Source organism: Maniola hyperantus, chromosome 15 (assembly GCF_902806685.2).
Source record: "Maniola hyperantus chromosome 15, iAphHyp1.2, whole genome shotgun sequence".
Lineage (NCBI taxonomy): Eukaryota > Metazoa > Arthropoda > Insecta > Lepidoptera > Nymphalidae > Maniola > Maniola hyperantus.
Window position 1 is genome coordinate 444,795 of NC_048550.1, and position 14,708 is coordinate 459,502.

General features: G+C 40.0%; 1 protein-coding gene across 2 annotated transcripts; it reads right to left on the minus strand.

Annotated features, from left to right (window-relative positions):
• Positions 1 to 855: 855 nt before the first annotated feature.
• Usp30 (ubiquitin specific protease 30) lies at positions 856 to 14,465 on the minus strand. Of its 2 annotated transcripts, XR_011237615.1 has the most exons (10): positions 14,064 to 14,465; positions 12,527 to 12,699; positions 12,208 to 12,379; positions 11,366 to 11,535; positions 10,738 to 10,825; positions 9,945 to 10,081; positions 9,392 to 9,523; positions 7,224 to 7,411; positions 4,642 to 6,807; positions 856 to 4,606 (listed from the first exon to the last, which is right to left on the minus strand). XR_011237615.1 is itself a non-coding variant. In XM_034975961.2 (9 exons), exons 1-9 carry the CDS (start codon positions 14,332 to 14,334, stop codon positions 6,681 to 6,683), a joined length of 1,458 nt encoding a protein of 485 aa, XP_034831852.1. In that variant the 5' UTR covers positions 14,335 to 14,465; the 3' UTR covers positions 856 to 6,680. The 2 variants fall into 2 exon arrangements, 1 of the variants encoding a protein (XP_034831852.1); XM_034975961.2 differs by having other exon boundaries at positions 856 to 6,807.
• Between the last annotated feature and the right edge of the window lie 243 nt (positions 14,466 to 14,708).

The window sequence follows — 14,708 nt, forward strand, 5'->3', positions numbered from 1 at the left end:
ACCTGGTAGTGATATTCAGTGGTACACTAAACTTATAATACATTATAAATTTACTGCCTTTTTCTATAGAAACTCTTAATTAGTTTAATTGAAGATTTTCTGTAACACTGTATTTTTCGTCAAATATTGAAAAATCAATGTTGTCATATTATGAAATCTAATTTCAGACCTACAAGTACCATTGTGTAATCATTGTGTTATCTGAATTCTGATAGTGATCATTATTTTAGTGAATAGTGTTTATAGTTACCACTTTAACTGAACTGGCATATTAAGTTTAATAGCTGTACAATTTTGGTTACTGACTGAAATCCATGAGATTGTAGGTTCTAATCTCATGGCTATAGGCATTTTCTTATTAATAATAATATACAGAGTGCTTATTCTAACAAAAGCCACATTATGCTTTGTATATTGGCGTCTCCAAAGAATCTGGATTCTATACAGATGCTATGAAATGATTATTAGAACGCTCAAGTGCAAGGCATTCTGCTTGTGAATGTATCACTCGGCCTTTAACATCCTTTGGGTACTAAAGGCGTGATGGTTAAAATAACTGCGATCTCACGTCATGATTGTAAGTGGTGACGTGTAATGTTCGCAGTCAGGAGAGGCTTTGCAGTACGCGGCAGAAAGTAATGTACAATCTTTAGAAGGAGATAGCAGATTTGTAGAGCATTGTCTCGTCGTTGAGACCGACAAAACGTCATATAATATGAGTGACAGAGACTAACACTACAAAGCTGAAACGTCATTCTTAAGGCCGATGCTTACTTTCTGCCGCGTATAGGTTACCCATTTTCGGATAGGGCACAACGAAAACTTTCTCTAGGGGTAACAATAAAACCAGGCCTATAATTTAATAATACATTTTATTTATTATCAATAGTAAAATTATTAGATCAAACAGGACATCCTATCTACATTGACACAACAGTTCCATCGGAAGCCTACATCAACTCTCAACCACACACTAGGAACAAAAGTAAACTATAGGTATTATGCCACTTTATGATATGATATTCCATTCTTATGATGTTTCAGTGTCATCATGATCAAACCATCGCCGGCTCATTACAGAGCACGGGTCTCCTCTCAGAGAAAGAAGGGTTTTAGCCATAGTCTACCATGCTGGCCATGTGCACATTGGTAGACTTCACACACCTTTGAGAACGTTATGGAAAACTCTCAGGTATGCAGGTTTCCTCACGATGTTTCCTTCACCGTTAAAGCAAGTGATATTTAATTACTTAAAACGCACATAACTCCGAAAAGTTGTGCGTGCCCGGGATCGAACACCCGACCTCCGCCGATTAGAAGGCGGACGTCCTAACCACTAGGCTATCACAGCTTCAGCTTCACTGTTTCAGTGTAGGATTGGCTTATTGACGACGCTACGACGTTTTTATTTGTGACGAGAACGAAATTTCGAATAAAAGAATCGGTCAAGTGTCAGTCGGACTCGCACACGAAGGGTTCCGTACCTACAAGAACTTTCATGGCGGATATTAAAATTTTTATTATTTGTTACAGCGGCAATAGAAATACACGTTCTGTGTAAATTTCAACCCTCTACTTGTAATAGACCCGTTGGCATCCTTCAGGTACGGAATCCTAAAAATCGTCGCGCCGAGAATGTAAACCAACCTTAAATGGAATCGGTATCTAAAAAATAACAAAGCTGCCTATAAATAATTTAATTAAAGTAACTTACCAAATAAAACAATATTACATTAGAAAAAATAAACAAGAAAATATTATTATTTACAACAAAATCCTACAAAACATAAAAAAATTGGACGAAACATGATAGTGAATATTGGACGAAACATAAAAATTGTAGGTAGAAAAATCCAGTGCATGCAATTTTTATAACAATAATATATTATGTTATTCGTCCTAAAAATTATTAATGTTATGTTAATGTAAAAACTGTTAATGTTTAATAAGTAACTACATATACCTAACACAAACTGTATTATAATGCAAATGCAGCAGAAATTAAATATACAGAATTCATTATAAAAACCTATGTAGTTAGGCCTACCAAATTTCTTTTTACAAAGGATCATATTATTTTAAAGTTCAAGTCTAAATGAGTGCTCTTAAGGGCCAAAAGTGAGCATAGTTTAGAATTTTAGAAATACTTAATTCAACGATTGATAAAATTCAATATCAGACTCCCTATCTATAATAAGCAGACATAATCTTAATCACAATAATTATCATTTGTTACAAAACAGCCTCTTTTATGGCCACTTACAGATAGCAATTTTTATGTTATGTTTTCAGTGATTTTACACAACATGCGGTTTACCAAAAGAAATATGTTCAGATAATGGTACGACTTTTAGACGTACGAAGAATCATGCCATTCTTCTCTAAAGAAAATATTATGTAAAGAATTGCACTACTTTTAGTCCTGCCAGTTTAAAAATAAGAGTTAACTAGTCACCCACACTAAGCACAATTCTTTTTCCTTCCACAGTAGGTAGTGGATTTTAAGGTATCAATAATATTTTAAGGTAATAGATTTAAGGAGGCACTTAAAGCGATTATTCCTTAGGATTATACCTACCTCTAACTTATATATTAACAGCCAATTTTTTCAACATTCATGACATTATACCAGAGTAATGTTTGACGTGCCTAAAGTCCTAAACACAACAATAATAATGTATTATATATAAAAACTATATAAGCATTAAAAAGTTAGTAAAAGCAAAGTTAGCTATATACTAACCTAACATCTTAGTATTATTAAGGAGAATCAAGGACGCCAAAGTTTTTAGACATTAAACGTAGAAAAATGTATAAATCGGTATATCGACAGATTCATTTTAAAATGCAATAGATATAACAATTAAAATATAATAATTAATAAATAGTTTAAGTAAGTACACATAGTTTATATGATAACTCTAATATTCACACCAAAAATACAAAATTATTAGAGTGTGTTAAGATAGTGATAATTAGGCTTGTTGGTTTACAAATTTATTTATTTTTGAACTATACTTGACTAAATTATCAGTTCTTAAAGTTTAATATCATGCCATCCTTTTCTAAAGAGTTTAGATCTGCCGATACAAGTATAGGTACTTTTATTTTTACAAAATGGCTTCCCAAAGTTTTAGAATAATAATTAAGCAGGATTAGCTCATTATAGATTGAAAAACGTTTCATAAAAAATTCACGAGAGATATATTTCTAGCGACTCCTAAAATGCAATAGGAAAATATAAGTCGATTCAAATGCTAGTGGAGGTATCCATGTTAAGTTAAAAGTCCATAAAATGTAAAACCTCTTCAGTTCGTAAGATAAGTTGAGCATATAACCCTTTTTTTAAATTTGCGACTCAATACGTCTAGGATAAAAGGACGCTCTTTGACTTATCTTCGTTTTTTATTTGGTTTGGTATTTAAGGTGAAATAATATTGTGGCGTCGATTTAAACTATTCCTTTTTAATATTGCTAAGAAAAAAGGACGGAAAAGTACTGGCACCTAAAGTAACGATATTTGTCAGTTTTAAATTTAAAAAAAAATTGTCTGTCGTTTTCTTATTACATTAGTAATACTCTTGAATTCAGTTGCCCTTTGATACCATACCAATACCAAAATAAGTGATAAAAGTTTATTCAAAGCAATATGTACAAATATGGCTATTCTAAGGGTTATATGCTCGATGGTAAACTATCACTACCCATATTGTAATGCGAAATTGTGTTTGTTTGTTGGTTTATTGGTTTGTCCTTCAATTACGTCGCAACAAATTGACGTGATTTTTTGCACGAGTATAGTTGAAGACCTGGAGAGTGACATAGGCTACTTTTTATCCCGGAGATTTCTAAAAACTAATCGAAGTTCCGGGCATCAGCTAGTAAGGTCTATACAGAAGTGACTAGTTTTAGTCAAAGTAAAGTAGATCTTAACAGTGTGACCGCAGCCTAATCTACAAGTATGGCTTGCAGTTTGCTATTTACAGAAAAAATGCTTCAGTCAATATTAAAACTAATAATATTATCTAGAATGTAAACAATAATAGAATTACAAATTTCCATTTTAACAAATTCTTCGCTACTATAGTTACCATAATTGTAAAATATACAAATATCTAATGATCCAAGATCCCACTGACTTCCTTATTTTCTGAGAAATTTTCTAACAAACTTTACTCACTTTTCTTAATGTCTGAGAGCTGATTTTTATGTATATTTTCCGAGTATCACTACCCATATTATAATGCGAAAGTGTGTTTGTTTGTTGGTTTGTACTTTAATCACGTCGCAACGGAGCAACGGATCGACCTGATTTTTTGCATGGATATAGTTAAAGACCTGGACAGTGACATAGGCTACTTTTTATCCCGGAAAATTAAAGGGTTCCCACGGAATTTTCAAAAACCTAAATCTACGCGGACGAAATCGCGGGCATCAGCTAGTCATAATATAAAATTACAACTCAGACTACAAGTAAGATAAACTGTGTTATTTTTTGCGAGCTTTAAAGCGTCTGTGGAAATTACCGCCGACAGGAAGTGTCTAGCAGTATTGAATATTAATTTTGAACAATATTCTGTAAAACATATTATGTCGGTCGCGCTGTCTTTAGTTGTAAACCAAAGAGTATATAATCACTACGTGTTGTAAACAGATTGCTTATTGAACATCACGTCATCGTCCCCACCGTCGTTGTGAGACTATAAAACCGGACACGCAGTGCGTCACAGGGGATTATTCATGTGGCTCTTGCCAAGGGCACTTCTCATTAGACACTGTGTGTCGTACTGTGGGTTTTATTATTATTTGTTACCTGTGTGGTGCCTGTTGTTTGAGGTTATAGTACTAGGTGAGGTGTGCTAGGTTAGATGGTTGGTCTGGGACCGGTATGGGGATGGAGGAGCCGGTGTAGGTAGGGACCTATGTAGGGTTAGTTACAGTTGTCTAGTCATAGGAGACGTTGTTGTCATGACTCAAATGAGGGTTGCTATAGTTATTGTTGAGGTTAGTTTGTGTTGTCTCTCGTAGTGCGAGAATATTGTTAGTACGCCCACGAAGGCTCGGTTAATCTAATATGTTGTAATCCTGACTTATACGGTTAATCATCAATCGTCATCATCTTCATGAAGGCAGGCCTATCCCGACACATACATGAAAATCAGCAGTCAGACTAAGAAAAGTAAGTAAATTGGTACTTTCAGTAGCTGATACCCAAATTGGCCCACGGCGCAAGCCAGCAGATATGCGTAATATGTTAACAGTACACACTAACAGTAGTCTATCCCTCACATTTTGTTTCTCAGAAGATAAGGAAGTCTGACGGCAATGGGATCTTGCTCTATAATAGGTACATATTCCATGGTCAAACTATAAGTTCATTTTAGAATAACCATATTCAGTCGTGTTTATTCCATACATACAACTCATATAACATCATGTATATCAAAGCTACTAAATGATATTAATTTCATAAGTAACAAATATTTAAAATCAGTCGAGTAAGGAGACTCGATATATACAAATGTAATTATTTTTAAGATTCAGACTGTCAATAAATATCGCGAAACTTGTTTCAATGTCTATGCAAAAAGAAAATTGAAGTTTCTGTCTATGATTTCAATATTCTCTTTGTAAAGATCATATTACAATTTTCGGGTAGTTAAACACACCCGTTGATAAAGTCTGTCGGTTTATCCGAACCACTCTTTAGAACGTGGGAGGAACTAGAGTAACCAACATAGCTCAACGGGTTGCGAAGCTGAAGTGGCAATGGACAGAGCACATAGTTCGTAAAACCGATAGACGTCGGGGTCTTGAGGTACTGGAATGGCGACCTCGCACCGGAAGATGCGGTGTTGGAAGAGCCCCCACTAGGTGGACGACGACATCAGACGAGGCGCAGGGAGCCGCTGGATTCAGGCGGCGCAAGACCGTGGCGTGTGGAAATCCCTACAAGAGACCTATGTCCAGCTGTGGACGTCTAACGGTTGATGATGATGATGATGATGATTTTTATTCCGAAATTTCTAGATGAAATGTTTTGTATGGACTTAAGTTTATCAAAATAACGCTGTTACCATATACACATTCAATAAAATTATTGAAACGAATAATGTTACTGAATATTTATTGACGGTCTGAAGCCTGTCCTAGGGTAGTGCACCATTAAGGAAAGTCGTGACGCTATTAGGAATACTTTCAATTTTGAAGGGATTAGGATCATAAAGATCAAAACCGGCCATGTGCGAGTCAGGCTCGCGCACCGAGGGTTCCGTACTACAGTCGTATTTTTTACACATTTTGCACGATAATTCAAAACTACTAATTATTAGTTCATGACCACACTTAAATTTTTTTTGTGTGATGTAACCACAAATTCGCGGTTTTTAGATTTTTTCCCCCCTGACAGTCAGACAACAAAGTGGTCCGTTTAATATGGGTTCCGATTTTCCTTTTGAGGTACGGAACCCTAAAAACGTTAAGAAGTGCGAGACACTTGCGTTTTAAGACATTATTCGAAAAACGCAAGTTTTTTCTTTTGAGGTACGGGACCCTAAAAATGGAAACTTCTCCATTGCAATTGTAAAGTGATAAACACAATTTTCGTGATAAGGGGTTCAACCCACATACTGCCCATTAACTGGCAACTCTTTCAACATTGGTCGCTCTAGCTCCGTAGCTTAGAAGTGCGTAGTGATGGGCGGCGGGGGGTCGATCAGCCTCTCATAGAACAGCATGTACGCGGCGCAGCGCAGGACCTCGTGCAGCGACACCTCGTGTACCAGCGTGTCCGACGTGTACCACCATCTATAGGGGGTTCGGGAGGTTATGAAATAGGTACTCTTCGACACTATTTGTTTTTACTAGATGTAATGTGGCAACACATGTTGCCAGTGACATATGGATCCGAGATATGGTCGCTAACTATGGGTCTGATAACAAAGCTCGGAGTCACTCAACGGGCGATAGAGAGAGCTATGTGCGGAGTTTCTCTACGTGATCGAATCAGAAATGAGGAGAACCGTACGAGAACCAGAGTAACCGACATAGCTCAACGGGTTGCACAGCTGAAGTGGCAATGGGCAGGGTACATGTTGGACTAGGTGGACGGAGGACATCAGACGAGTCACAGGGAGCCGCTGCATTCAGGCGTGGCGTGTGGAAGCCAATCTTCTGAAGAGATATTATGCCAGTAAAGATAGGTGGGAAAGAGATACACATACCGTTTGCTCTCAAACCCGTTCCCGCGTCGGTAGGTAGCGAAGTGGCCGGACTTGGGTCCGCCCACGTGCACCACCACGGCCGTGAGGCGGTACAGCGCACGGTCGTCCGCTGCGCTGGTCGCTGAGGCGTTGAGGACTGAGAGACTACTTCGCAGGCGACCTTCGCCCATGAGGGATACCAGGTCTGGCTGTAATCATTTCAATTTGCAGTGGTATGTGGTGAACGTTCAGAACCAAAATTCGCCGACTTTTGCGTCGGTGTCATGAAGGCAGTGGCAAAAACCAATAAAATAATAATTTAAAGTGGATAGGTACCCTCTTAATCTCTCTTTTTAAATCTGGTTGCAGAAGTGATCCAAATAATTACAGGCCAATTTCAATTCTGCCAACACTGAGCAAGATATTTGAGAAAATCATGCTCAACCAACTGCTTCGGCATTTTAATCTAAATAAGCTACTCCATTCTGAGCAGTATGGTTTCACTAAAGGTCGATCAACAACCGACGCGGCCGCAATGCTGTTAAAGCATATATTCAGTGCATGGGAAGGCTCACAGAATGCCATTGGTATTTTTTGTGACTTATCCAAGGCATTTGATTGCGTTGAGCACGAGACTCTCCTGGTTAAATTGAGCCACTACGGAATCAAAGACACTGCGCTTGGTCTCATTGCGTCTTATCTTGGTAATCGTATTCAAACAGTGTGTGTTAACGATGTAAAGTCATCCGGATCAGCCTCACTAATGGGTGTTCCTCAAGGCTCTATTCTAGGTCCTTTCATGTTCTTGGTATACATAAACGATTTACCATATTTTGTCCAAAATACTTGCGATATTGTACTATTTGCTGATGATACGTCTTTGATTTTTAAAGTTGATAGAAATAAAGACAATTTTGACGATGTGAGTAGTGCCATATCTCAGGTAACTCACTGGTTTACCGTAAATAATTTACTTTTAAATTCAAAAAAAACTAAGTGTGTTGAATTCGCACTGCACAATACCAAGAACACAAGTAACATTAATTTAATGATAAATAACGATACATTACAAATAGAAGAGACTACAACATTTTTGGGGATAACCTTAGATGCGAAGCTTCAATGGGGCACCCATATATCAACTCTTGCTAGCAAATTAAGCTCTGCCGCTTACGCTGTTAGAAAGATTCGGCAGTTAACTGACGTGGAAACCGCAAAGATAGTATATTTTGCTTACTTCCATAGTATTATGTCTTATGGAATCTTAATATGGGGTAAAGCGGCAGATATTGGGAGAATTTTGTATTACAAAAAGGGCAATACGCGCAATTTATAACTTAAGACCACGCGATTCCCTTCGAGAGAAATTTAAGGAAATAGATATCCTTACTGTAGCCTCTCAATATATTTATAATAACATAATTTTTGTAAGACAAAATATTCTTAGTTACAAGAAAATTGGTGATCTACACAATAGGCTAACTAGAAACAGAGACAAACTTGCAGCTCCTGCCTTCCGCCTCAGGAAAGTCCAAAAGTCATTTGTGGGTATTGGTATTACCTTTTATAATAAAATCCCGCAAACTATTTTGGACTTACCTTTGCACAAGTTTAAAAAATCTATTAAAACTATGCTCCTGAAAAAAGCATATTACACAATTGAAGATTATCTAAATGATAAAAGAGCGTGGATTTGACCTGCAGCTCGTTCCAGCAACGCACAAGACTGCAAATACTATTTTATATATGGCATAATTTTGTACCTATATCAAATATTTGAAAAGAGCAACCGCCGAGTTTCTTGCTGGTTCTTCTCGGCAGGAAAGGCATTCCGAACCAGTGGTAGATGCATCCGACTATTCGTAAGCACTTGTAAAAGTTTATACGAATAAAAAAGATTTTCATTTCATTTCAATCATCAATTTTCAAAATTCATACTCCACACTCATATTATAGATGCGAAAGTGTGTTTGTCTGTCTGTCCATCCATCTGTCTGTCTGCTAGCTTTTCACGGCCCATCCGTTTAACTGATTTGGATGAAATTCGGTACACAGATAGCTTGCATCCCGGGGAAAGACCTAAATCGACGCTAACAAAGTCGCGGGTATCATCTAGTAAAAAATAAAACAAGGATATTCGAGGATCCTGAATAATAAACATCAGAGGGTTTCCAGAGAAAAACGAGTACCTGTGGGCGTTGCTGCGCGGCGTAGGGCGCCATGCACAAGGTTTCCGGGAAGGCGACATGCTCGCCGCGCTTGCTCGGCCCCCCGCCGCGCCACTCCACGCGCGCTATCTGCAGCACCAGGCAGCGCGGCAACTGACCGACCAAACACTTATACAATATTCTATCTAATTTTAAAGGTCGATATTTTGTGCCGCATACTATAAATCAGTTGGAGTTCATCTTGGAGTTTCTCTACGTGAACAAATCAGAAATGAGAAGATCCGTCGGAGAACTAGAGTAACCGACATAGCTCAACGGGCTGCGAAGCTGGTGGCAATGGGCAGGGTGCATAGTTCGTACAACCGATAGACGTTGGGGTCCCAAGGTGCTGGAATGGCGACCTCGCACCTGAAGACCCCCACTCGGTGGACGGACGACATCAGACGTGTCGCAGGGAACCGCTGGATTCAGGCGGCGCAAATGACCTATGTCCAGCAGTGGACGTGTATCGGTTGCAGATGATGAGTGTAAATGAGATGGGTAAAGGTGCTTGTATTGGAGGATAGCTGCTGACCTTGCCGAAGTTGACGGTGCGTATGTGCTTGGTGTAGGCGTGCTCGCTGCTGGAGGGCGCGGCGGCGTCCTCGGGACAGCACTTGGTGCAGCGCACGCCTTTCACCATCTCCGGCGCGGTAAACGCGCGCAGCAAAGCTAAAACACACATTATGTTAAAGGCCTTGTTCGCTGCCAAGTCACATGAGGCTCCGTTTGCAGGTTGCGCCATGTTTCCTATATAGGTACGCCACGCGTTTATCTTAGGTCGTCTTTACCTTAATATAATTAATTATTAGTAAAGAGTAGGTATCTACTAAGGATTTTTCGAAATTTCACCCCTAAGTGGGTTAAATGGGGGTTTGAAATTTATGTAGTCCACGCGGACGAAGTCGCGAGCATAAGTTAGTCTGTATTTATAAAGAAAATCACTCACTGTCAAGCACGGGCGCATCAAGCTCCCATCAAGCAAAACAAATCTACGTGCCCGTGTGTGAACTCGACCGTACCAAAGGGAGATCTCCCACTGAGCGGTTGTCATTGGGTAGCGCCAGCTGGGCCGACGGTGATATCTTCTATATATAGTGCAGATTGCAGAAAACTCCGTTAGTGCGATTTGCGTGTTCTCCTTTCACTTTCGAGGATGGTACCCGTGCCATCTAGTGAGAGCGATATAAGTAAGGCTTGGGTTCATATCCAACGGCTGCTGATAGATTTCTTTGTATGAGTGAGAAGCGCCATCAGTGAGTGAGAACTATGGTGACTGCCACGTCAAGCCAAGTGACCGTCTTTGAAGCTTGTTAACGGATACTTACCGGATAAACTGAAGGTGCCCGAGAGTCCCGTGCTAGCGTTCGCCATCGACAGCGTGATGCTGTCGAACTTGTCGTAGCGGACAGGACTCTGGAACAAATATTTAAACTTCCTAGAGTACTGGTAGTAAGTTTTAAGGAACTATTATAAGTTACGTCCATGTACCTGCGCAGAAATCTTATTTTTAAGGCACCATCCTCCACGAACGAGAGAATCGCGGCGATAGTCTCGCCAAAGTGACAAAATTCGATACAACCTCTTTGGGCCAATCTCCGCATGGCGATACTATCGCGGCGATACGACGAGTGACTCTGGACGAGTATAACGTGACGGACTCTACCATTACTATACCACCGGCGTTACCATTGAGTCTCGCGACGATACAGTCGAGTCTCGCGCCACAGTTGAGAGGCGCACTGAGGCGTTGCGGTCACAGCTTTACTCTTTACTCACGTCACTTGCTTTAACGGTGAAGGAAACCTATGAAGCATACCTAAGAGAGTTCTCCGGAAAGTTCTCAAAGGTGTGTGAAGTCTACCAATCTGCACTTGGCCATGGTACACTTCTCCATTCTGAGAGGAGACCTGTACCGTGCGATGGTTGGAAAGTTGATGAAAAACTCAGGTGTACCTTGGTGGAGCATACAGTGCAATGCGTCCGCGACGCCAAGGTGCCGCGGGTGGGCGGCTGCGCGGGCGGACGCGCGGGGGCGGCGGCCCAGCGTCTGCCGACGGAGCTGAGGTGGCAGAACGAGCGCGACACGCCCTTCTTCAGCTGCATCGGCTCCGGGGCCGGCTCGTCTGACAAACAACAGCTCCTCAGACTAGAGTTTGTAAGTTATAGACTAGGATTTGCCAAGTTATTGATCCACCATGCAGCTAAGTTAATTTTATATTTCACACTAAACTACTGGACTGATTTGGCTAAAATTTGGAATGGAGATAACTTACACCCTTAACACAGGTTACTCTTTATCCCGGAAAATTAGACAGTTCTCCGGGATTAAAAAACTATAGCGGCCGAAGTCGCGGGTTTTATCTAGTCAGGAATAATAAAATAAATGTCTGTCAGAAAAATTTGACGCCAGAAGGTAAAGATAAAAAAGTGAAAAAAATATGTGTGTTTTAAGCATTAGTCATTCGCAATTAATTTTATTACTAACAAAATGGATGTAATATCTGAAATAAAGATGATTATTATTATTATTATAAGCAATTTAATATCACTTGCTTTAAACAGTAAAGTAAAGGAAAACATTGTGAGGAAATCTGCATGCTTGAGAGTTCTCCATAATGTTCTCAAAGGTGTTTGAAGACTGCAGCCACATGTCCACATTGCCATGGACTAGTATGGTGGGCTATGGCATTAAACTCTTCTTATACCGAGGGGCTCAGTAGCAAGTAGGGCGGTGATAGGTTACTGATGAAGATGATGATGAGCATGTACAGCCTTAATCGGAAACTTGGATTTACCAGGATCAGCCGAGTCTGGTTCGCCCGGCGGCGCGGCGGACGCGGGACGGGCGGGGCGCGCCGGACCCTCGCCCCGCAGCGACAGCGGCGCGGCGGGCGGCGACGCGGGCGATGCCAGTGCCGACCATGCGCGCGCGCCGCCCAGCCCCAGCGCGTCCGACAGGCAGCCCGGCTGCAGGCATATCATTACTCCATGCAAATATGCTATACTATGTGAATTACTAAGTGCTTGGTCGAATAATATATTCCCTCCAAAAAAACAACAAGTCGCTGAAGCAATGACGCTGTGACCACAAAACCCGATAGTGTAGCAACAAACCTTCTTAGCCATAGCAGCAGTCTCCTCCTCAATGCAGGACAGCAGCACATGCAGCAGCTCGTGAGCGTCCTGCTGGTCCGCGGGCACTACCCACCCCGCAGCTCGGAGGGACTGCAGCACTCCTAGGGGACACACTGGCGTGCCGCGTGCTGACTCGTGTGTGCCATTTACCACTGCAAATAAACATAAAAGCATGTTTGAATGTAATTTTAAAGGCAAGATAGAAGAAAGGCATGGAAAACGAATTTAGGGAAGATTTATACAGGGAGGTGAAAACAAGTGTTGTATCAGAATATGCATCAGGATTGTTGCGGATGCCAATATCTTGACATCCGCGGATGTGAATGTGGATTATTAGAAGTTCGCAACCGCGGCCGCGGATGCGGATTCGAATATCCGTAACAGCCTGTTGAGTACCATGGTATACATTTTGATTGGTCAGTTTACGAAGATATCAACGAGCAAACACGCACGAAGCACGCGCCACTCTGACCCCGTGCAATTTCACGCGCTTGTGTACTGTGTACGGATGTAGCACTCACACTAATGCAGATGGCAACCGTGGGGTGCTCAGCTCTCCCGCGTCGCGCGCTTCACTGACGCCTAATAAATGCAATTGCGACGCGTCTTGCGGTTAAGTTCAAGAACGACAATTTAACTGTCGCGGACAATACATATAGAGTTGATAGAAACTATTACAGATTTCCTTTTTCAAAATTTAAAATTGCCACTATGTGGAATAGGTTTCTATAACTGCTAAATTTCAACTTTACAACTCTTATAGTTTATTTTTAAAATGGATGTGACACAAGATGGACCGAGAGATTGGATGAAATTATAAGGATTCCTTGTTTTACTTGTCAACTCTTATTTATAAAAGGTCTACTTTATATTTAAGACAGAATATTGGAAGAAAATAGTATAGTTTAGTAATGATAAGTTATTTAAATAATATCCTTTTAGAATGCGCTTTAGAAAAGTGACTCTACCCTGTACTACCTCTACCCTAATATTGATTTTAGACTGATTTTTATTTTTTTGTGATTCATTATACAACATACCTACCTACAGAATATTAATTATCATTAATTAGCACATTGTGAACGTGCTGTTGGTGTATCGAAATATAATAAACTACTAGCGACTTTGTCCATGGTTAGGTTTTTTAAAAATCCAGTGAGGACTCTTTGATTTTCCGGGATAAAATGTAGCCTATGTCACTCTCCAGGTCTTTATCTATACCCATGCAAAAATCACGTCAATCCATTGCACGGTTGCTACATGATTGAAGGACAAACCAACAAACAAACACACTTTCGCATTTATAAGAAGGGTAGTGATTAAAATTAAAATCAATTAAAATTGTACACTCTGGTACATTAAGCACATCATATTCATGTTATTATAATAATTCCATTATATAATATGCCATAAATTAATATTTATAAGTAGGTATTTAATATGCAATAAGGGTGATGAGTGATGACTACACCTAACCCGCAATAAGTAATTCCATAATGTTCCATTGTTTACAAACCTTCAATAACAGTATACAGTGTTGTAATCATACTATTATGGGCATTAGCTTTAGCGTACTTCTTCAGCCACTCTATAAATGTAGGGCACGCTGCGAGCGCCTGTAGTAAGGTGTTCAAGAAGCAGGTCCTGCCCAAGTTCTGGAGCCCTGCTATCTGCCCTCGACGCTTGCGAACTCTAGGAGCTCCTCCGGGCCCCCAAAGCACAAAGGCCCCTACGACCACCGCCGCGGTGAGCCCTGCGGCCACTAAAATCCTGTCACCACCATCCATACTAACACTTTAGTCAATCAGTATTTCTCACACATTTTTTTTAGATATACAATTCAATTATTTTACAAGGATAATAGGTATTATGAGAATAATCCATAATTATTGCGATTTCTCTGCAGAAAAATAATAATTATAGTAAAGTGACAATGACAACTGACAATTGTGATTGTGAGTTGTGACATAAGTCTGTGGTTGTGACTGACAGTCGTTTGACGTTTTAATTGAAACTTTCATTACACGCGAAAATTACTATAAGTTAACGTTTTTTTTCTGTCTTTAATTATTTAATTTTATCAATTACGTATCCGTCAATATGGTACTTCTTATACCTTGAAAGTTCACATTTGCAAAAAAATTATCTGCAAAGACTTTCA